The sequence below is a fragment of the Drosophila virilis genome, chromosome X (genome assembly GCF_030788295.1).
Source record: "Drosophila virilis strain 15010-1051.87 chromosome X, Dvir_AGI_RSII-ME, whole genome shotgun sequence".
Classification (NCBI taxonomy): Eukaryota; Metazoa; Arthropoda; class Insecta; order Diptera; family Drosophilidae; genus Drosophila; species Drosophila virilis.
In genome coordinates this window covers 3,287,692-3,310,798 of record NC_091543.1, presented here as the reverse complement: position 1 = coordinate 3,310,798, position 23,107 = coordinate 3,287,692, and the positions used below count along the sequence as shown (strand labels likewise).

The 23,107-nt window shown below is 44.2% G+C and overlaps 3 protein-coding genes across 5 annotated transcripts; all 3 read left to right on the top strand.

Annotated features, from left to right (window-relative positions):
• The first annotated feature begins 5,645 nt into the window (after positions 1–5,645).
• On the top strand, positions 5,646–7,100 carry LOC6634516 (uncharacterized). Its single transcript, XM_002058029.4, has 2 exons — positions 5,646–6,195; positions 6,255–7,100. Exons 1-2 carry the CDS (start codon positions 6,070–6,072, stop codon positions 6,555–6,557), a joined length of 429 nt encoding a protein of 142 aa, XP_002058065.1. The 5' UTR covers positions 5,646–6,069; the 3' UTR covers positions 6,558–7,100.
• An 8,485-nt stretch (positions 7,101–15,585) lies between these two features.
• Positions 15,586–17,368, top strand: LOC6634517 (uncharacterized). 3 transcript variants are annotated; one of them, XM_032440532.2, is made up of 2 exons: positions 15,586–15,695; positions 15,775–17,368. In XM_032440532.2, exon 2 carries the CDS (start codon positions 15,799–15,801, stop codon positions 16,948–16,950), a length of 1,152 nt encoding a protein of 383 aa, XP_032296423.1. In that variant the 5' UTR covers positions 15,586–15,695; positions 15,775–15,798; the 3' UTR covers positions 16,951–17,368. The 3 variants fall into 3 exon arrangements, with proteins under 3 accessions (XP_032296423.1, XP_070067254.1, XP_002058066.1); XM_070211153.1 differs by having other exon boundaries at positions 15,592–15,699; XM_002058030.4 differs by having other exon boundaries at positions 15,597–15,695; positions 15,755–17,368.
• Positions 17,369–19,965: 2,597 nt separating this feature from the next.
• Positions 19,966–20,804, top strand: LOC6634518 (uncharacterized). Its single transcript, XM_002058031.4, has 2 exons — positions 19,966–20,215; positions 20,282–20,804. The coding sequence occupies exons 1-2, from the start codon at positions 20,082–20,084 to the stop codon at positions 20,625–20,627; spliced, it is 480 nt and encodes a 159-aa protein (XP_002058067.1). The 5' UTR covers positions 19,966–20,081; the 3' UTR covers positions 20,628–20,804.
• Positions 20,805–23,107: the final 2,303 nt, after the last annotated feature.

Here is a 23,107-nt window from a genome sequence, read left to right as displayed (position 1 = left end):
CGAGAAATAATAAAAAGCCCGGTATTCGAAATAATTCCATACCCGGATGAAAATAATAATATTTTGACAGAAATAGCTCATGAAAAATATTTTACCCAAGATAAAAAAGTTTATAGCAGAGAAACAAAAAAATTAATTAATAATGAATGTTTAACAGGAATTTTAAACCAAATAACATCAGAATGTAGTTATACTAAAATTTTGCAAAATTTTCAAATCAACTACATAGAACCAAATATAATTTTAACTTGGAATTTACCAAAAACTATATTAAACCATAATTGTATAAATAACGAAATAACAATAGAAGGAAACAATATAATAAAAATCTTTAATTGTTCATTGCAAATTAATGAAATTTCAATTTCAAACAATATGTTAGATTATACTCAAAGCATTTACGTAAGCAATGATGTTATAAAATTAGAACCACTTTCGTTTGTACAAACGAAACAAATTATAAATGCACATACAAAATTTAACAATGTATTCCAGATAATTACAATAACCATATTTGTAATCATATTAATAAGTTTAACACTGTATTTGACATATAAGTTCAAAAGCATACCTAAGAAATTAATTATAAAATATAAAAAACCCAAAGTAGAAGAAACACCTACAATAATAGGAGATATACCAATTCTAAAAGAAGAAAATGTTACACTATATCCAAACTTAAACACCTGAGGACAGGCACTTTTCTAATGGTTGGGGGAGTGACATATCCATAGTCGCACCCACCCTTTAACATAACTTAGCACATAAGCATAAGCACAATTATAAACATTTCTAATATTGTAAACAAAGAGCCTGGTGATAACATCGACATTGGTCAAGATCAAACTGTCCCCCTTTGGTAGACATAAACAATTCACCCTAAATATCACGCCACTGTCAATGTTCCCATCAGAGTACTATCCCACGCATAATTGCTGACGCAGCTCAAACTTCACTCAATTTTGACTCAAACTCTCTCAAAGCGAAGTTTGCTAAGCGACCGCAACAGTTAGATAAATCAGTTCATATTCGGGAAGCAAATCTGAATGTACTCAACAAAAGTAGCCGTTAAGTGAAAATAATAAATTGAAATATATTTTTTTATAGTAACCTAACGTGTAAAACTTAATTATATATATAATTTTCTCATTTCTTTATTTAAGTTTCTCCCTAGTTACATTAAATTGAACAACTGCTGCTGGGCAAAAACAAAGGCGGCGACTGCAGTAAATACTTTTCTATATGCGGAGGACTAAAAAAAAAAAAAAAAATGTCTGTAAACTTTTTGCACGCGGCCCGCAATTTTCTCTGTAATTACAGCGAACAGCACACGTTGGCTGTCAGGGGCAACAGGCAGAGGTTAAGCTTTGTGTGTGTTGCGACTGGATTGCAATTTAAATGCGAAAATGCTGCAAAAACTTCACAAATCTCTGCAATCTTTTCACTCCGGCTCCTGCTCTTCCGCTCTCTCTCTCTCCCTCTCTCTCTGTCGCTCTCGCTCCATAGATGGTATCAATAATCCCCTGAAAGCAGCAATTAGTGAGCATTTGACATGCAGAAATTAGAAACTAGCTGGTAAATTTATGTGCTCGCATGTTAAGTACGGGGCCAGCGGCCAGCGTTGCCAGATAGCAAAAGTGGCCGCTTGTTAAAATTGATTGCCTGGACGAAAAATAAAACCTGGTCACACACACACACACACACACACACCCATCCACAACAAACAAGCTACACCAACTCATTGGTTAGGTTACCTTTGGGCTGGCAGCATTGATTTATATTTCTATTGACACTTAAGCCAAGCCCACAGCCCCCGTTTCGTCCCGTCCCGATTGGGCTGTCCGTTTTGTCTGTTTGCCAGGCGCACAAATTTGTCCTTGTCATTGTTTTACAAGCCCAAAAGGGAGGCTGCAGCTGGAGCAAGGCGCAGACAAAGACGACAAACTCTTCCAGTTAAGAGCACAAAGTGTATCGATTAAAACAACAACAGCGTGTCGCTAGTGCCCAACTAGTAGATACCCTGCAAGCAGCTCTGCTTACTCTCCCCTACCATCCTTACCATGCAGCGCGTGACATTCTGGAGTAACTTCGCTGTATATAGTCCGATATTTATGAAATTTGTGCGCATACCGAAGCGCAGAGCTCTAGCTTGCACAGTGAACTTTCTTCCGATTCTTGGATAAATGGCGGCAGGTATCCAGAAAATGAAGTATTTTTAATTAAAGTACTTTATTCAAGTGCTTACATACGAAGTTTGGTGTGTCTAGCTCTTATAATTCTCGAGTTACGCCCAAATAGCCATTTCTAAGAATCGATATTTATCGATACTATGAAAAATGAGGATTTATCGATATATTAAAAGAATATATATTACACAAGCTTTAGTTTGCAGCTTTTATATCTGGCAAGATTGAAGATCTCTTATCAAGAATATATGTAGCATATGCTCTATGAGATCTCCTGCTAAGCGCTGCATATTTCTCGACAAACCCATAATACACTCTGCCAGAATATTGGGACGAGATGAAACACGAGATTTGCGTTTAAATGTGGCAGGCAGCAAATGTGAAGTGACACTTGCACAACAAACAGACAGACAGACAGACAGACAGAGGGACTGTCAGACAGAGGGAGAGGAAGGCAAACGGAAGGGCCGACAGACTTGAAATATGTGCAAAAACATTTTGTAACTTACTCAGCAATTTTGAGGATTTTATTGGCCGCAGAGTTGCATTGCATGTTGCCATTTCCGTTTCCGTCAGCTGCACAAATGCACAAAATCAGACGAGTTGCCAACACAAATTAGCACTGAGGAACGCCGGAAATGTGCTGCCATGTACTGGGCCAACTGAACATGGAGGTGAACAGCAGCTAACTGTTCAAAATTACATATCCAGGCAGCACATTAAAGTGAACATGGCGGCGGGAGGAGCACAGCAGCCGAATCATGGAACACGGCTAAAATATATAAGTTCAATTATCAACAAATATATATATATATATATATATATATTTTAGAAGTGCCCACGATTCAGCTGCCAATATTCCGCACAGATCACAAACGAACATGGAGGTGAGCCCAATCTGAGCATGGAGCTGCGACGAAACGCGATCACATCTACTGCATATAAGTCAAGTATAAATTATATGTCTTAGACGCGATCACAATTCAGCTGCCAATATTTGTGGGCATAAAAGCTTCATTTAAGCAAAATTAAAGTGAACAACGAAACGAATCATGAGCCCAGCTAACACACATAAGAACTTGTAAAAAAAAAATTATATGTTTAGCTGTGCTCACGACTAATCTGCGCCTCTTTCAGTCACGAGCTATTGATTAAAGTGAACATGGAGGTGGACTAATGAGAGACTAATCCTGAACACGTCTAAAACATATAAGTTCAAATATAAATTATATGTCTTGGACATGCCCGCAATTCGTCTGCCAATATGCCAAGCAAAAGCTGAAAGTCAACGAAATCAAAGTGAACATGGAGGTGTAGAGCTTATACACTTACGTTTTCTGCGTGGAGCCCCCAAACTGAACATGGATGTGAGCCATAACAGACGAATGGTAAATCGGTCAATCTTTTGGATTCTTAGAAAAACTATGGGCTTTCCTTCGCAGAGCTGGCGTTTGGGTAGAGCTGAGTAGACGACTGAGGAACACAGCCAACACATATAATTATATATATACATATTATATGTTTTGGATGTGCTCGTCAATCATCTGCTAGAACACTAAAGAAATTCCAGGTAGCAGCAAGAGAATTCCAGGTGCGTCACAACAACTGAAAAATAGAAACAAAAGAAATTGAGAAGCAAATAAAGATATACGAAGTTTTTATACCCTTCTAGACTCGGTTTCAGGACCATCTTCTTCTATGATTCTATAATGAATCCCTCTACAAGGCTCTGGGAATAGTTTATCGAGCAGACCTCAAGGCTTATTGGCAAAGATGAGCACGTGAAGAGGGTGGAGTTAGAAAAGTTGAAGCATTGAATCGAATTGAAATCGACTTGCGTCCAATTAAACATTACTTCCAGTATATTAAATGCTGATTGGGAGGCTAATAGTCAGGGCTTTAAATTAAGCAGAGCCTGGCAGCTGGAAGGCCACAATTCGATTGAAAACTTATTTGCAGCTGCTGAAATCAAGAGCTTAAGCAAGAACTTGTAAAGTGAACATGGAGGTGTCTGATATGCAAATCTTCAATTTAAATAACTTTTTACTTGATTGTTATTGTTCTGGGGATATGCTCATGCATAAACAAAAGTTTAATGCCAAGCAGCTCACAGCCGACCTAAGCAGAAGTGAACAGCAGCAAGAGCTGGAGCTGAAAGTCGAACGCAGCTTAATTTCCAGGCATGAAATTGATGGTCGCCTTTGAAATGCTTAAATAGGGTATATATGTTTTATCTAAACGCCAGCAAGGGACATATTTTCTTGATAATCGATAAATATCGTTATCGAAATGCGCTCACTTGAGTATATCTGAGAGATTACAAGAGCTAGGAATACCAAATTAGGCACATAGACGCTTCTGTATGAATATAGTATATATTTCGATAAACTTGCCTGAAATTGCATATAATCGATAAATATCGTTATCGAAATGCAGTCTTTTGTGTGTTTTCTCGAAGCTTACAAAAGCAAGGAACAGCAAATTGGCAGCTAAATATTTTCAAAATACATCACTTTTTAAATGCCTCGATAAATATCGATATCGTAACGAGATTCTTTGTGCTTAGGTAAAAGCCAACAAGAGCTGGGAAAAACAAATTTGGCATAGGTGGAGAATATATCCCCTTCTATATAGATCGCATGCAAACGGCATATTTTCTTGATAATCTATATAAATCGTTATCGAAAAGCGATATTCTGTGCATAGCTCAGATGTAGACGTCTGTATAGTGCGGACTTATCGAGAACAAGTACACTTCTTGAATACTTCGCTGCGTTCCTGAGAATACTGTAAAATACCCTTTGTTAGAGCATAAGTCTTGGGTTGCCAAGTTTGATCCCTGAAAATTTCATAAGCATCGCGCTTAATCAAGAATGCATTTCTCATATAAGTTACAGGGCAGCTGTTAGCCGGGCAGACCTTGCCGCCTGGCATACTCTAGTTAATTATTGCTGACGCGAATTGCGTGCAACAAGTTGCACTCAAATTACATTTTGGCCATTTCAATTGAATTAAATTTGCGTTATTTGAGCCCATTTATTTGCGGCCAACGATGCCTGCGATCGATGGGCTTTTTTTTCATATATTTTCACACAATTTCTGACAACGTGACAGGCAGCTCTGAGGCAGACGAAGACGAACGTTGCCTCCATCTCACCTGATGGATGTATACACTTTTGGAGCTTAATCCGGCAGCAGCTGTTTCTCCAAAAGAAAGAAAGAAAAGAAATGAAGAGTGCCCCAGCCAAATGGGGCGTGCCTGTGTCAGCTTTCTTTGTTTGTTTATCTAACGAGTAAATACGATTTTAATTAAATGTAAATCACATTGTCAACTCACACAAGAGCAGAGGAGCAGCAGCTGGCATTCGTTTCTCATGAGTTGCTTTTATATAAGCACATTTGACTATTGTTTACCACAAGTTCACATTGTGCACACACACACACTCACACACTCACACACAGATGCGAGTGCTCATCCTTGAGAGGCTTGTCGGCCTGGAACTTCAGGCACTGCATGTGGAGCAGACCGCAAACTCCCTTGAGATTATTAATTAAAAGACAAGAAAACATAATTTCTAAATTTACGCACACTTTCACACACACACACACAGAAGGGGGTTCGGGAATTTAAACCTTTGCCTTTTCCTTCGTTGTTTTTTGTTCAAATTGTTGCACACGCGGCGACAGCAGCAGAAACGGAAGCGACAGGAAGACAGAGAGAGACAGGGAGAGAGAGGAAGAGCACGTGGCTGGCTGTGTTGCACAACACCGTGTTATAAATGCAGTTAGTTATGCAAACGTTGTGCAACACTGGCCAGCCTCTCTGTCATTCACAGGCTGGGCTGTACCAATCCTACCTCCCCGCCCGGCAAACTTTTTCACAATGGATCGCGCAACAAATACGAATAGAAATCCGCTTTACGCATCAATTCTGGAGCCGCGCAGACGCCGCGTCATATTCGAGCTGGCGGTCGCACCGGAGTCGCACATCTCCCCCCGGCCCGAGGACGTAAGTCTTGACACCGCTCCAATGAGCTTAATACTTATATAAACTGTGCATTCTTTTAGAACGGTGCCGCGTTCCGCCGTTTCGTGCTGGACGTGCCGAATCCGCTGGACAAGCGGCTGCTGATCGTCTCCCTGTTAAATGGGCCGGCCGATGCCAACTTTCGCTCGCTGATGGTCGAGCTGAATGGCGGCCTGCAGGAGGTGCTGCGCGCCGAGGCTGAGGCCGAGGCTGCAAAAGAGGAGGCTGCCAGAGTTGCCAGACCGATTCAAATTGCGTACAAGGAGACGAGCGTGACACCCGCGCTCGAGCTGGAGGGCGGCTCGAGCACAGACACCTCCTCCGAGACGGAGCACTCCCATTAATAGCAGACATCCAAATACCCTATGCAATAAACGTGCTGGCACTTGTCTGCGATTGATACGCAAATCGAGCAGCCATTTAGGCTGTCAGTTATCCATAAGTTATATGGATGTCTTTATCCATGGGCCAGCCAAGTTGGCAGCATGCCAGCGCGAGTCAAATGTGGGTGGCATGTTGCAGGTGTTGCTTGCGGCACACACGACTGACTTTGTCACTTGCTTTTTAACTGCTTCCTCTCTCTCTCTCCCTCTCTCTTCTCTCTCTCTCTCTCTCTTTCTCTTTGGTAAATCACAGGCAACTGCAGCCTGCAGGCGCTTTGCATCATCTGATCGCGCTTTTGTGTGAATGGCAAAGCGATAAGCGACCAATCAGCGCAGCTCCTCTATAACTGTGTGTGTGTGCTCCAGATTGGGCTGAAAAAGTGCAAGTCATTTACACACACTAACATACACTCACACACACACACAACCTCATTATTTGTGTAGACCTAGAGACCCAAAGCTATAGCTCGTTATACTTAACACAAATAGACATCATATATAAATGTGTGAATAATTAAATACTTTTTTGAGAATCGTTTCCAACCTCAATCTCTTATACATCTAAAAGGGCCAGAAAAAAAATTATTTAAAATTGCTATCACTTATCTTGCCTCACTTTATCGAATGCGAACTCCAAATATTGACAAGAAAACATATATATATTTATTCGTTTAAATTCAACGCATAGAAAATCGTTTCTAACCTAATTTTCGAAAGCCTCACAGCGACGCTGCAAGAGTAAATACGTATTTACCTTCTTTTGGCCGATCTCTTAGCGCATAAAAATGACATTTTATAAATGATGAGCCAAATGAAAGTGGATATTTATAAGTTCTTAAATATTTATTCACTGCACTTATAAGGTTAACTTGATTTGCGAATGCTGCGCGAGCAACTGCATGCCGACCATGGACGTGCGCTGCTCTTATAATCTTCGGGAGCTAGACTGAAAATATATATCCGAGCTGCATGCCGATAGTTATCGAGCTGGGGCCAATAATTTGGGCAGCTATCGAAGAAAGTAACATTTGTTGTTGACAATTCTTTTAAACTGAAGACTTGTCCGTTTTGCAACACTTGGAGAAACTAGCTTGCAGTGTTGCAAAGCCATCGAATAAATGTGCGAACCTGTACTTTGCAAACTTTCAACTGAAGACTTGTCCGTTTTGCAACACTTGAAGAAACTGGCTTGCAGTGTTGCAAAGCCATCAAATATTGTATTAGCGCAACGTACCTAACTCCATTATTCCCATTTGGGCAGCGACTTTTGGAGTCTAGAGAGGGAAGTGCTGGGCCAATTATCTAGTGCCTTGCGAGTCGGGCGATATCAAAGGAGTCTGTCCAGGCGTGTTGCCAAGTTGATAAAAGGCGGCAGCCAGGTCCTTTTTCTAAGATATCAGCACATGTCGTGGCTATGTGCGGGATGTCCTTTTTCATTTGAATGCCACGCAGCGTGACTTTGTGAAGGGGCGTCATCGGGCGAGAGCTCAAAGGCGGCATTGTCATCGTTTATGCCGTCAAAGTGAAAATCCATGCGAAAAATTATATGTCAAAGTTTCACTTTTGATATGCAGAGGCATTTGCCCGGCTGCCTGGCTGCCTGTCTGCCCGGCGTTGACATCATCTTGGCGCTGGATACAGCTCCAGATGCTCCCGCTCCCGCTCCTGCTCTCGCTCTCGCTCTGCAAACGTGGCATGCTCCAGTGGCGCACTGACAAAGACACATTTGCTGCAAAAGGGGTGAAAGGGATGCCAGAGAGGGGCTGAGGGGGTGGAATCTACCAATTACTCGAGTTACTGGCCCAGTCGCTCCCTGGCAGTCGTTCGCTCTGTCTGTCATTGAAACGTATCCGGCCTTTAGCCTTTCCTTTCCTTTCCTTTCCTCTGGTTTTTTTTTTTTTTTATATTTGCCTTGAGCTCGCCCGTTGTCCTTTTTCTTTAGTTTTGTCTATGAGACGGCGGCTTCCTATTCGAATGTTTTCTTTCTGTTGACTTTTCCTTGGGTTCACTGGCGCCAGCCTGCCCCCCCAGACCCCCTCCACCCCTCCACTCCTCCCACCAAAACCCACGAGCCGCACCCCCCGTTCAAACTGACGCATCGCCGCAGCCCGCAGCATAGCTGTACTTTAGCTTCTTTTGCTGCCCCACCCCCGAACCTATCCTTGCCTACCCTACCCACACCACACCGCTAACATTTTATTTCTTCTTCTTTCTGCTGACATCTTCCTGGCAGCATTCAAAGCTATGTAATCTACCCTACTTTACAGTTGAGAACGCAAAGAAAGCGTTGCCACACTGCACTGGCACGCCATCTGCCGGCTGCCGGCTGCGGTTGCGGCCTCTGCAGCTGCATTCAATGCACGCCCCCCTCCACCCAGCCCATAGTCCAGCACCACACGTTCCCTTTTCAACATGCCCCTGGCCCAATTTCGCATTCCCTTTGCACACTTTGGTTAATTTGATTTCGTAACAGCTAGGCTTTGATTGTGTATGTGTGTGTGTGTGTGTGCGGATGTGTTTGTGTGTGTGTGTGTGTGCTTCGTGGCAGTCACAGCGCGATCAGCCAGCGTGCAGCGTGTCGGCGTTTCGCTGCGGATGGCAATGCGCGCTTCCAAACATAGTCGAAGGAATTCCCAAAAAAAAGTCCACCTATTTATCATATTTAATTTTCTTTTTATGCTTTCTCAACAGTTTTATTATACCTTTTCTTTAGCTTTACAATTCATAGGAATTTTACATAATTAAGTTTTGGAAATATTGTAAGAAACAACTCAACAACAATCTTCCAAGCGTACGTCTTTCAAATAACCGAAGAAATCAAGAGAGAACTTTCTCTGTATAATTATAAAATAATTTCTTTCAACTTAGTTTAAGTCACAATTTTATATACAAATCGACTCGAGTCGCAGACCTGGCAACTATATAGATATGGAAAAAATGTATCTATTGATTTTTCTCAACTATGTTCTTTGCCTATATTAACAACATTTTCGCACTTTGTTGTTTCTTCTATCAAAATGAGAATATCTTAAGGTTTTTTCTTTTATATAGTTATCCGACCCGCTGATATAGTAGTCCGACCCGGCTGAAACCAGCTTGGGCACAGCTGGCCCCTGCGACTCGTCTGTCTATGCTTATCTAGAGTATAGATGCGTCTGCTACTCTGGCTGATGAATTTCGAATAGCCTCGGCTTGAGGCGAGCTCTTGTTATGCAGGATCCAACCAGCTTTCTGGTCGAGCAGCTCGCAAGTAATTCATCTTTTGCAATGCACTCGCTTCGGTTGGCTAATAAACGTTGGCTCCACAATTTATTGGAGTCCATTAAACGCCACATTGGTCGCTCGCTCTGATTGGCAACCAAGGGGGCGGGGGGGTGTGAGTGTGTGGAAGGGAGGTAGGGGTAGGGGGGTTGGTATAGTCTGGATGCCACGCGACGCCGCCAAGTGACATGCAATTTATTGCTGGGGCGGTAATTGGCAGTCCGGCGTGGGCGTGCTCCTTCCGACTACTGCTCCTGGTCCAGCTTCAGCTACAACTCCAGCTCCTGCTGTTTATTAATAAATTGTCACTTGCAACCGGGCAGCAGCAGTAGCAGGAGGAGGCGAGTGCGTTCTGCACTTTGATGGCAATGCCAGCGCCTGCTTACTGGACATTATTCTTGCCAGACGCAGCTGTGGGCAGAGAAGGAGCAGCAGTGGGCAGAGAGGGCGCAGCAGTGGGAAGCGAAGAAGCAGCAGCAGCAGCAGCAACATTGCCAATTAGCTGATATCATCGTTCATCCTGGCGTCTGTCGGGCTGCCGTTGCCTAATCCCTGTTTAAGCCTTATCGAAATTGTATCATTATCATATCGAGTGACGCCTCTCTCCCTCTCTCCCTCTCTCTCTCTCTCTCTCTCTCGCTCTCTCTTTCTCTCATCTCTTTGTACCTGAGGGAAATCTGCTCCAGCCGCATGACCATGTGACCGCCTTCGCCTCCGCCTCCTTCTGCTGCTGCTGCTGCTGCTGCTGCCCAGGCCAATCTTCGATTTTGGCACTAACAACTTTTCTACGACTTCTTTATAGTTGCTGCGCATTGAGGCGTTCGCCGGGAGCTCGAAACTAAGCTGCTTATTATCCTTTGGGAGCACCACACACACGCACACACGCACACACGCGCACACGCAGAGCATTAATTGGATTTTCAGCTGCAAATGAAATTGGAAGCCAAAATAAAAGCATCTTTAATTTCAAATGCCTCGCAACATATTCGCGTTTGCTAAAGTCAAACGTTTTACTTGCTTTCACGCATTTTCGCATCCATTCGAATTCAATGCAATGAAAGCAAATGCAAACGAAGCGCAGCGCAGCGTTGCCACCCAGCTCCAATTTAACAGCCTACAGATGGGCAGCACTCTAATCGGTTATTGATCAGATCTGCAAGACAAATTCTAATTCAAATACTTCAAACATATATCCTTATTTCTAGCTTACTTTATATATTTGTTTTCATTGGAAAAGCTTGCGTGAAAGCTTGGTACTTCAATAAGGCTGCCATCTAGTGGAAAAAACTGTTAGTTTGTAGAGATTTTACTGTATGTACCAAGTTTATTGCTACAAAATTTACACATTACCTTTCCACCCATTTTCCGTGTGAAATTGAATTCCAGTTCAGTGTATTCCACTTGAAGTGTAGCCTGAGCCTTGTTCACAAAACTATCGCACATCATTTTCCACCCAGAAGGCGTGAATTTTGCGAAAAGTGTGAAACTCATCTCAACTGAATGTTGGCAGAGATCTTTAAAAATGAATTTTCAGGCCATTGTCAACAATTGCCTCTGCCTCCATGGGCGAATTTACATTTTTTGACAGGCTTAACAAATTTTTACCAAGCACGCAAAGTTTTTACAGCTCGCTGTTGGACCACATGTGGCTGGCGAATGTCCACGCAGAGACGTTTACTGCCTCGCAGCATATATGAAGGCAAAAAATACCCCTCTTTTGGGCTAGTGTGCAGGTATGTGTGGTCAATTTTCTATAATAATAACAAACACAAGTAATTATAATTGAAAAAAGATCATAAACAGGCGTTCATTCTGTGTGAATGGCAAATAAAAGTGAATAATCTGGCAGCGCAAAAGTATGACCACATTTGTGAAGGGTGCTGACGAAAGAGAGAGAGAGATAGAGAGTGGAGCGCTTCAGGTAAATGGAACAGTATCCAATTTCAATTGCCTCGTAAAGCAACGCCTCGACGCTTATAGCTAATTGAGATGGGGATGAGTAGGATGACGTGGATAGGGAGGAGTTGGAGGAGTACAAAAAACGCGCATATAACTCATGCCTTTCTCTCTCTCTCTCTCTCTCACCCTCTCTCTTTGCAGGACATGATGGAGCTGCCAGGAGCGACAGGGCGGCGCTGGCTAACAAGCACATTAATAATATCTTAACGGAGACGTTGAAGTGGCGCCCACGCCCAGCTCTGTGTCCGTGGGCTCGGTCTGTGATCGCCTCCAGTGCAAAACGTGGCCGAGCACCAAATGCAGTTAATTAATCATTTCAGGCAAAAGTAGTTTGGCGCTTGATTTATTTTCGGCCATAAGAACTGGCTGCCAACCACAACAAAAGTTAAAGTTTTCTCTTTCACTAGTTTCCACGTTTTCCTCTTTTCCTTTTTATCTGCTGACAGGCAGCTGGAGACAGCCGCTGGCGCCGGCGCCCCGGGCTCGGCTCGCGTCTGGCGCCGTTTGCCGAACTTTTGCCGACCCCAAAAAGAAAATACATATATTAAAAAGCAACCATTTGAAGCGAGTCATCAGCCCGGAAAAAAAACCACAGACCGACAGGAAGTCAGGCCAAAGCAGTCGCGGTCAGGTCTAAGCGACTGCAAAATACACTATGTTCCCCCAAGCAGCTAAAGAAGCGTCCCTATGACTCTCAAACTGTGTCTCGTTTGCGACTGAAGGCGTGGCTCGATGGCAGGCTTTCCACAAAGTTTGATTGGCCTTGGCTGTGGCAGATTTCGATGTTTGCTGGGATGAATCAAGGATTTTTTCAAAAGCATCGTGACTCTGAAACTGTAAAGGCGTAATAGTGTGGGAGTGGGCGTGGCTCGCAGCCTAGACCAGCTCATCAGCAGACGTTACCAAAAATGCAATAGCTCTAAAACCGTGCAACATATGGATTTTAGTTGAGATGACTCTTAAACTGTTAATACAAAGTGCAATGGCTGTCAAACTGTGACTGCGTAAAAATGATTTCTGCGATGGTCAAGCATGGCTTGATATCTTAAGAAATTCAGCATAGGTCACCAAATTCCATGGCTCTAAAACTGTAGACCATTGTGAGTAGGCAGCTCATGAAGACGCTTTTCAGTAGATTATCTAAGGAGGATAGCGGGCGTGGCCCAGCCCCAACACCTGAAGAGAAGCAGCTTTAGAGAAGTATTCACATACAGATTGTTTGTAAGTTTTGAGTCCTTGGCTTTTAATTGACAGCTCATATGCCCCTTTTCGTGCTATCAACAGAGTATAAAGAGATGGTGAGGGAGGGGGAGAGAGGGGCTTGACATCGACTATGAGACGATTAATTAAACCGCAAGCGTTTAAGCGGCAAGCCGCAGCAGCGGTAATGCCAGCAGCGAGCAGAGTTTGCTTTAATTTGACTTTCACTTTTACACACAGTCGACACACACACTCTCTTTTATAGGTTATATTCTGGGCCCGGCCAGTGTTGCCCCATCGCGGCAAAGGCAATCAAATTTCGTATTAATTATGTGCTTAACCAAACACCTCCCAGCAAAAAGGGGCGACGGCTCGGAGGGGGCGGGCCGCTTGGATAGCTGGCACGTAACATTTGCTGCTGCTGTGCAAATTGTAAACTGTCAGCTGGGTCACGTTGCCTGGGATTATGCGACAATGAGGCAGCGCGGGACGGTGCGGAACGGAACGGGGCGATGTGTGTGGGACTGCCGAGTGGAGCTGATGGTGGTGCACAGTCTGTTGGCCATGCGGGTCAGGGACAGGGCAATAATTCTTTGGTTTTCACATTTTGCAGGCGCTGTCGAAAATCCTTTTGCGGCTTATATTCATGCGGGACGACACATGTCAAAGGTCAGCCGAACGCAGACCAGCCCATTTACCCCCACACACAGGCAGACACATAATATCATAATAATAGTAAGCACTAAATAACATAATAATACTAAACATCTGTTAACACTGGAGCGCGCGCCGCCATCTTGAGACGCTGTTGCCCGCGCCATATGGCAACGCCTTTGCGGCAGCGTTGCCAGCTGTCGCTGCAAAGAAAAGAGTTAAGTTCTAAAAAATAGCTGAATCAGCTTTTAAAACACAAATTGACAAGGTTGTGCACAGGCTTGTTCAGGGCAAATTCAAGGAGCTGCCACCTTATGCGCTGCTTCCCATGCAGCTGAACTGGGAAGCAATGCAGCTAATATTTGAACTGTATTTTGTTTTTTTTTCAAATACTTTCGCCTTTTCAGTTGACTGGCAATCTCCTCTAAGGCGATGCTAGAGCTACAGTTGAGCCGACAATCTACAAGCTTCTGCTTGGCACTTTTTCATAGTTTTAATTGGCATAATTCGCAAGTACAGCAAAATTAACTGGCTTTAAGTTACGCTGCATTATTTTAAATAGTTTAGAATTCCAGTTTCGAACAGGTTCGCAGCTTTCGCACATAAAAAATGCCAAATATGCCTGAATCGCAACTAGCCGCAACACTTTACCTTGAACATAGCAAAAAAAAAAAAACTAGCTGAATGGGCCACACTGGTTGCGAGCGGGTGGCGCACGCGTGCGGCCACACTTTGGTTGCACGCAGTCTGGCAACGCTGCAGATCGTCGCGTGCCTGTAGCCTCGCATGCGGTCGGGCAATTGTGCGGCAATTAAAGGGAATGAAAAGTCAAAGCGATATCAAAACTATTACAAAAGCGAAAAGTTATGCTGTCTTCTATTTTATACTCCCTTTTTTTTGTTTTGTAAGTGAATATGATTGCATTCTAATGTCAGACATAAATTAGCGGCTCGCACGCCATGCATATGCAGCCGGGGCCCACACACTGCGTAACTCGACACCCACACAGACACACGCATGCATTACGTGACGGGAGTATGTGAAACTTTTCAACTTGAACAAAAAATGTACTATATGCTGAAAAATATAGCAAAAAAAAAAAAAAACAAACTGCAAGGAAAAATGAATGTGCGAAAAATTCGCGCAGAGCATGAAAGGGATAATGGAGCGGGAGCGGGAGCGGGAGCTGGAGCCGGAGCAGGAGCCGGAGTCAGAGTCGGGTCGGAGTTACGACATTTTGTGCGGTTTCGCGTGCCACAAGCATGTTGAAACGTGTCTGGCGCCTGCTGTGACTTTGCCCAGCTGTGGCCCGCGGGACAGCCACTTGTCGTGGTGGGCGTGGCAGCAGCTGCAGTTGCCTGTGGATGAAAAACTGCCAGGGATTACGTGGAGTATTGGCTTAGGATTGTTGGATAGTGGGGGGGGGGGGGGGGGGGGGGGGGGCGCTAAAAGTTTTGCCGCTTGATTTTCATGTTGATTATAATCTTTAGTTTCGAACATGATCGCAGCACGTGGTGCGGAGTGCAGAGTTTGAGCGCAATTATGTTTAAATTTAAGCAATTTAGTAATTTGCTTGGCTGACTAACAAGTCTAGGCTTTGATTTAGCTATAAATGCAAAAATTTGCTGGAGCTTTCGTTCGTTTCGTTTTTCTATAAGCCTTAAATTATAATCAAATCCACATCGATACGCTAATTAAAATCAAAGTATCGATATAAGCTATCTCAAGCTCTAGTAGAACCCAAAAATAGTGCTCAGTTTTCGCTAAAGGTCTTAACCTGAGCTTAACTCCGCAATGAATCGTGTATTGGCAGTATTTTTCAGCGTTTTTGCTGTTGTTATTGCTAAAAGCTAATCGAAAGAGGATTTGCCAATCGATATGGGCTGCACGTTTCGCAGCAAATGGGCAGCACTGTTTGTGAATTGACTTCAGCCCTGGCAACGGGCCGGATACTTTTTTTCACGCTGTGTCATTGTGCGATTCAGACGTAATCCGACCGAAATCTAATATTCCTCTATTCGACTTGTAAGTAAGGAAATATGTTTCAATGAAAAAACCAAAGCGAAGCGCGCTTTCTTTATTAGTTTTTTTCTGATTGCATAAGGTTTCAAACGACAAGCTTTCGAACATGTCCTGTGGTAATGAGCATGTGCAGCAGGAGAAGTACACGCCGGCAAACCAACAGCCGATCTACATACACATACCGCGCTCCAGGATCATCATACTGAAGCTGGGCAAACAGTATCGTCGCCTCTATTTGGACGTACAGCCGACAACGATGGCTGAGCGTCGCGCCCGGCTGGCGGAGGCGCAGAGGGCGGCGGCAATTGTGCGCCAAGTTAATCCGAAGCCCAAATATGTGGTGACGGTGATAATTGGCCCCACCGAGGTGCAGTGCGATCTGGAGCTGTTGCAGCACAATTGCGATTTCTTTGCGCGCGGCAAGCACGGCATGGCCTACGGCCTGCCCGCCTGCGATGTCAGTCTCGAGGCCTTTATGATCATATACAAGTGGATGGCGAAACCGAACGAGGTGGTGCTGCCGCCGATGCTGATGAGCGTCTTTAAGGCGGCCATGTATCTGAAGATTCAGGTGCTGATCGATCAGTTTATGGTCGAGTTTCGGGATCCGTATACGGCGCGCGAGGAGATCGGCTTTCACATGTTCTTCGGTCTGCACAAGCTGAACGTCTATGTGCCCTTTCGCAAGACGTTGCGCGTCCACAAGTATTTCCTCACGCTGATCGGCACCAAGGACTTTCTCAATCTGTGGCCCAATGCGCTCGTCTCGCTGCTCGACTCGCCCAACATATGCGTCAACTCCGAGGTGGAGGTTCTGATCGCTGTCATACTCTGGCTCCATCATGACTATCAGGCGCGCTGCTCCCACACCGAGCAGCTGCTCGGCTGCGTTCGGTTCGATAGCATTCCTTTGGAGGCGCTGCTCCAGCTGCGGCAGCACACCTCCATCAATGGACTGGGCCGGCTGCTCTTTCGGCCGGAGATCGAGATGTTTCTGAAGCGTGCCCCCTCGCATAACAACAATATACGCTATTGCAATCGCCGCATCTGGGTGTACGATCAGCTCTGCGAATATCATCATGACGCGCATTGCCCCAAGCGCAACTTTATCACGCTCGGCCAGTTTAAGGCGTTTCAGTTGGCCCTGCGCAACGCGCCCGATCTGCACTGGTGGCATCGCCATCAGCTGAATCCCTATGTGCACAATTGTCGCCACGAGAAGTGCCGCCGCCTATCCGGACCGCATGGTCGTCGATAGGCCGATGACGGATGATGCCCTGGTTGAAAGGATTCGCCATATACCCCCATATACGTGCTTCGTCCTTTGAATGGATCCAACATGATATCATATCGCAGCATCACATATTTCAATTCAGTTTTGGATTTGTGGCGAGCACCTAACCTCACTCTAACATATTTATTTTGGACACAACTGTACTAAATTGTTTCAACAAAAAAAAAAAAAAAAAAGCTGTTAAAACTTGAGTTCCTGCCATGCGAATGCCTTCCATGGCAATTGTGAACGCAAGTCTCACAGCTTGACGACAATTTCTTTTGGAAAAACTTGTCCTGCGCTTAACTAAATGTTCGATATGAACAAATGGATTGTTCCAAGCCAAAACTAACAGAAATTTTAAAGAATATAATAAATGGCAGGGCCTCTTCCATTGAGGAATGAGACAAAAGAGTATTCGAATATTCATTTATTAGAACTTTATTAATTCAAGTTCTGATGAATGTAGAAAGTCTTTTCTGATACTTTTCCACACTAGTGAGCCATTTAAATGCATTCGTACTGCTATGAAGATTAATATAGAGATTCTATGCAAACTTATTCCACATATTTTCCACTGTTGCGGGTGGAAACTGCGAGTGGTAGAGGAAAGACTCGAGGCTTAGGTTCTTGTATCAACAACTTGTTTGTTTCTCAAAATATGATTACCAAACTTAAAATCAATCAATTCACAATTATTCAATATCCAATATAGTTATCAGCAGGCGCTTATCCAATCGTGCCTTTATATAAAATATATATCTTATAGCAACAGCCTTATAAATTTTCCATTGAATGTGTAAAGCATGGAAGCAGACCTCCGACTTCATCGAATATACATATTCTCGATGACCGTAATTTCTTATATTTTTTTTTTTTTTTAATTTTTGACCAAACGCAAAGCTCTACACTGTAGACTGTGTTTGGCATCCGAAAGATACCGTGTTGCGGCACACACTCGCATACAAATCTCAGCTCAGCATCAGCTTTTCACAGACTGATGCAGTTTGTGCGCTGGAACCGAACTGAAAACTCATTTATAGCTTATGCTGTGATTGTGTGCTGCAGATGGGAGCGGGGCGTGGCGGGGAGATTGGGGGCATTTGGGCCAAGCTCTGTTACGGGCTGGAGTACCAAATGCTTTAGGCCAGAAGTTCAGCTGCCAATTGCAGTTTTCGGTTTAGCTGGATCTGACATCCGTTGAATTTGGGTCTAAGGAGAATTGGGCCTTTGTCGCCCAGGTTTGTTAACGAGTTTCCCCTGTTGCCGATTTTTCAATCCATATTGCAATTTGTGCTTTGATATTTCGCATTCCTCGTGTGGCTACAATTGCCGAGAGCGTTACGCATGTATATCCATTAGCTGTCAGGTGAAATATTTGCACTAATTGCCATTTGGCATTTGGCATTTGATGGGGTCAAGCGAACTTTCCAGGGTCCGGTCAAATTTTCCAATTAATCATTTTCTGATTTGGCATTGGGACTGTGCTTAGCTTTTGGGGCGTGCCGGGCATTTCACGCGCCGTTAAAGTTTAATCGAAAAAGTATTTTTGTGGCCAATGAAAATTCCAATAACGAAATTCATCGCAACAACAAACAAAATGAACTTCTTGAGTTTCGTTTATGTCCGAAGTTTTTCTTTGCCCCCGAGCCCCGACCAGGTGCGCTGGCCACACAGTCCCTGTCTGACTGTGCCCCCCACCCCCAGCCCTCCCTCCGCTCGTAATGATGAAGTGCAGCCTGCAATTGACAGTGTCAAGAGGAAGAAAAACCAAGCAGAAGCAGAGGAAGAGAAAGAGGAAGAAGCTGAAGAGGGACTTGTCAGGGCTGCGGCTCAACTTTTGTGGCGTTAACACAAAACTTTGCGCCTAAACGCGCAATTAAACCAAATTCAAAATTCAAAATACAAAACTTTACAACACTGGCATATTGCATAGCTTGTTGGTGAGTGTGGGTTGAGGAAGCGATGGTGCGGGGAGGCGGGGGGAGAGCATTCTTCAGAACAATGATAAAGTGCTCCATATTCGAGCATATATTATATTGTTTTGATGAAATGAATAAAGTTTTGCCTCAAGGCATTTATTATGGCATTATCATCATTCGAGATAAATGTTTGTAAACAGCTTTCGGTTTTAGGCACTTGCATGCTTCTTCTTCTTTATCTTTATCTCACACTTCCTGACAAAGACGAAACTCTTCAGTGAATAATATATGGCTGGCGTTACGAAAGTTACCCGATTCAAGCTAGGCAGCTGCCTTCTAACACAGCCGAAATCGATTAAATCCACTCGCTTTTGTGGAAAATAGGTGAAATATGCACAATTTTATATGAAAACTATTCCATTCTCTTCTTTAATAGTTGAAAATAGGCAAAACTTGTTGCAAGGAATTATTTAATTTCTTAGGCGATACGCTCATTAAGCTCAGCCGAAAAATCCACTGCACTTGCGGAAAATGGGAGTCGAAGGTTCGAAAGGGTTCGAAACAGGCGAAACTTCGATGGAAAGTCAAAGAAAGATCTTGGCTAAGAATCGCATAATTCTAGTTGGGAAAGCCAAAGAGTAGGAAGATAAGAAAAGAAGAAAAGGTAAATTAAGGTTTTTGGGAAATTCCACCTGCTTTTGTCGAAAATTGGCGAAAATCGAGTGTAAAAAACATTTCTGTTTCTTTTTCGATTCATATTAAACTCATTTCAAAGATCTCTGTGAAAATTTGAGACGTTTTGCAGACCTTGTGCAAAATCCACCCCGCCTCAATGGAAGATGAGAGTCAACGGCTGTGCACCGCGCATAGCCGGGTAATTGCTCGTCAGTAGAGTGTAGTAAATAACTTGAAATAAAAGCATGATGAAGAAAAGAGAAATCGCTTTCCATATGGTGCTCGTTCTGCCTGGGGTTGACAGGGGAAATCGTCGAGTGGAAAGTGGAAAAGTGGAAAATTGGAAAAGTGGGCGGCTAGCACTAGCGACAGCTAGTCATGTCATATCGAGAGTTATAGAAAGAAAAAAAAAAGCTCAACACATACACAAACTGAAAATCAAAATACACAGAACATTTTGGAATAGTTTTCTGGCGGAAGCGGGAACTTCAAATATCAATACGATCATTCAAAATATTGATGGGAGACAGGCTGGAAGCGGCGCCGCCACCAAAGGAGCTGCCGGGCAAGGCCAAGACGCAGCCAAAGAGCGTGATGCCCTCCAAGCCAAAAAAGGGCAGCGTACTCAGCGCCATAGAGGACATACAGCGCATGTGAGTCAATCGATGAGTGAGAGTATAAGACAGAGTCTTACATTGTGACTTATATCCATCCGCCAGGTCACCGGAGGCGATTTGTCTGGAGTTCGATCGTCTGGTGGAGCACACAAAGCGCCACTTCAAGGAGGAACCACAAATGCCCTGCACGGGCGTCGCAACGCAGCTGCTGCGCTGCCTGCAGAAACATCGACAGCAGTCGTTCCAGTGCTTCGATGCGATGGACGAGTACCGGCAGTGCATCGGCCTGGCCACCCAGGAGCATATCGATCAGCTGGCCGAGGAGGAGCGGCAGCGGCAACAGCTGCCGGTCGCGACGCCCAAAGCGATGCCGGCGCCGTACATGCAGGCCAACACCAAGGAGCGTGGCCGTCGCAATTGGTACAAGCCCTGGACCTGGGTGCGCTAGCGACCCAATCAGCCGCCATCTCTTCCCATTAAAGTCCACCCAACTGCCCAACCCCATACAAATAGGTATTAACAAAATTGCAGGCAGCTGCGTTCAGCTTTGGATGCAGCTGCCCATTCGCCGTCTGCCCTCGGATAAATCCTTTTACTAATTAAAATGGCAACGACTTGACCAGTTCCAATGGCCTCTTCTTCTTACACCCAACTGTTGTCTGTCTGTCTGGCTAGCCAAAAGAAAAACTAAGCAGTCGGCAGCGCCCGACGAGCAGATGCCCTGGCCCAAATATTGCAGCTTCCTTTAGAAATGTGCTCTGTCATAAATTGTCCGATCCCAAGTATGAAATGTTCCTTGTCTCTTTAGACTAAACGGGCAGCTGCATGTCGAATTTCGTGATTCAAGCTACAAGTATTCTTGAGTTATCGATATTTATCGATATCTTGGCAGCACGGACAGTTATCGATAATTTGTCAGATTCTTCATCTTTATATTTCGAGTCTCTAGCTCTTATGAAATGTTCCTTGTTTCTATGGACTAAACAGTCTCGAGTTATCGATATTTATCGATATCTTGGCAGCGCGGAAAGTTATCGATGATTTCTCAGAAGCTTCATCTTAACACATCGAGTCTCTCTCGAAGATCGGGACGAACTTACAGACATGGCTAGTTGGACTTGCTTCCGCGTGGGAATATCTGCCTCCATTATACGCCATTTTAAACATTTTCAATGCGTTTCGGGTATATAACAAGGCAAAATATTTGTGCAGCACTCGGAGCTGCTTAGCCCGGAAAAGTCATGCGCCTCTCCCCTTCCCTGACTCAGCGGCCATTTGGTTGCCCAGCTGGCTCTGGACTGCTGCCAGTTGTTGCAACACTCATTCATTTGAATGTCTACATCATCTCAGCTGCCAGCAGCATGTGTCCACATGTGTGTCTGGGTGTGTGTAAGTGTGTGTAAGTGCAGGACGCATCCTTCCTGCGGCGCTGCAATTTGCAATAAAAGTAAATCTGCTGCAGCTGCAGCAGCTACTCGCACGGCAGCCTCAGACCATCCGTTGACCCGTTGACCCCACGCCCACACCCACTCGAACGCCCTCTCGTGTAGCCAGCTGCTCGGCTCCGCCTATGCTGGCCAGGGCTGTGCGGTTACAGGTTGAAAGCCTTTCGGCCACGGTAAGCAAACATTAGAATTTATTAAATCCAACTCACGGCGTCGCCTGCCGCACACGAACCTAAAAAAAATAAGAGCAAGGCAGCATTGAGATGAACCTTAAGATACCCTGTACATGAACATATGTCTCCCACTCGATGCTAGTGTAGAGAAAACCTATCGAAGTATCGATAACTATTCAAGGTATCAAATGCTTAATCGATATACTTAGCAATATAAATATATGAATAAATATATCTCCCCCAGGCAATACTCTACAGAAAACATAAAGAATCGATAACTATTCAAAGTATCGATTACTTAATCGATATAGATATATATGTATGAAAACATCTACCTCAGGCGAAGCTAGTGTAGAGAAACCGAATGCTTCATCGATATCCATAAGAATATAAATATATATATATATGACCATATCTCCCCCAGGCAATACTCTCTACAGAAGGCCTATCAAAATATCGATAATTACTCAAAGTGTCTCATTCTGAGTCGATATCCATTTGAATTTGCAAATAACTCTAATCTATTAAGCATGTGGCGTCTAAGAGCTTTAGCTTAGCTCTGGCTGAGCACAGATTTGGGCAGAATGGCAGCCACACATCAAGTTTGAGAGCTGTATGTGAAAAGGGTCTTCGGGCTGGGCACTTTATGGCACTGCAGTTGCCCACTGGCGCCATCTACATAAACTTAAGCGCAACTTAAACCCTTGCTCAGCCTGTCCATGAATACAGGGTATAAAAAGAAAAATTATTGCATATAAAACTCACCTGGCTGGTAAGTGAGAGGCGTGTGGGGCCGAGGGATGTGGGGGGCGGGGGCGGAGGGGCTGAAGATGTTGGCCGTGAAGTGGTGCAATAAACTTTTGGGCGCCGTTGCCACGCCCACACACATACACACATATACTTATACGCACTCAGGCCCAGCTAGAGATTTGTATTATCTTTTCACACACACACCCACACACACACACACTCCCACACACACACACACACCCACACACACACGCGCCTAAATACACACGGAGCACTGGGGAGCATGTACCAATAATCCAACTTTGCTTTTAGCATTTTCCATCCAAAAATAACAAAAACGAATAACAAAAAATCATGTAAGCGGGCTTGAGTCGACTGGCCCGACTAGCAGATACCCTGCAACGATTGTGCTTCTTCTTCCAACTGAAGCACTCCATTTCGGGTTAATGAATTCTTATTTAACTATTCTTCCTACAGTCTGATCTTTATGAAATTTTCAGTGCCAAAATAACGCATAAAAATGTGCGTGCATACCAAAGTTCAAGGTCATAACACTCGTT

Bases quoted from the DNA above. Each gene is read 5' to 3' on its own strand.
- LOC6634518 (XM_002058031.4), top strand. From the start codon at position 20,082: ATGGGAGACAGGCTGGAAGCGGCGCCGCCACCAAAGGAGCTGCCGGGC. The intron at 20,216-20,281 runs GTGAGTCAATCG...TCCATCCGCCAG, and splicing joins ATAGAGGACATACAGCGCAT to GTCACCGGAGGCGATTTGTC.
- LOC6634516 (XM_002058029.4), top strand. From the start codon at position 6,070: ATGGATCGCGCAACAAATACGAATAGAAATCCGCTTTACGCATCAATT. The intron at 6,196-6,254 runs GTAAGTCTTGAC...GCATTCTTTTAG, and splicing joins TCTCCCCCCGGCCCGAGGAC to AACGGTGCCGCGTTCCGCCG.
- LOC6634517 (XM_032440532.2), top strand. From the start codon at position 15,799: ATGTCCTGTGGTAATGAGCATGTGCAGCAGGAGAAGTACACGCCGGCA.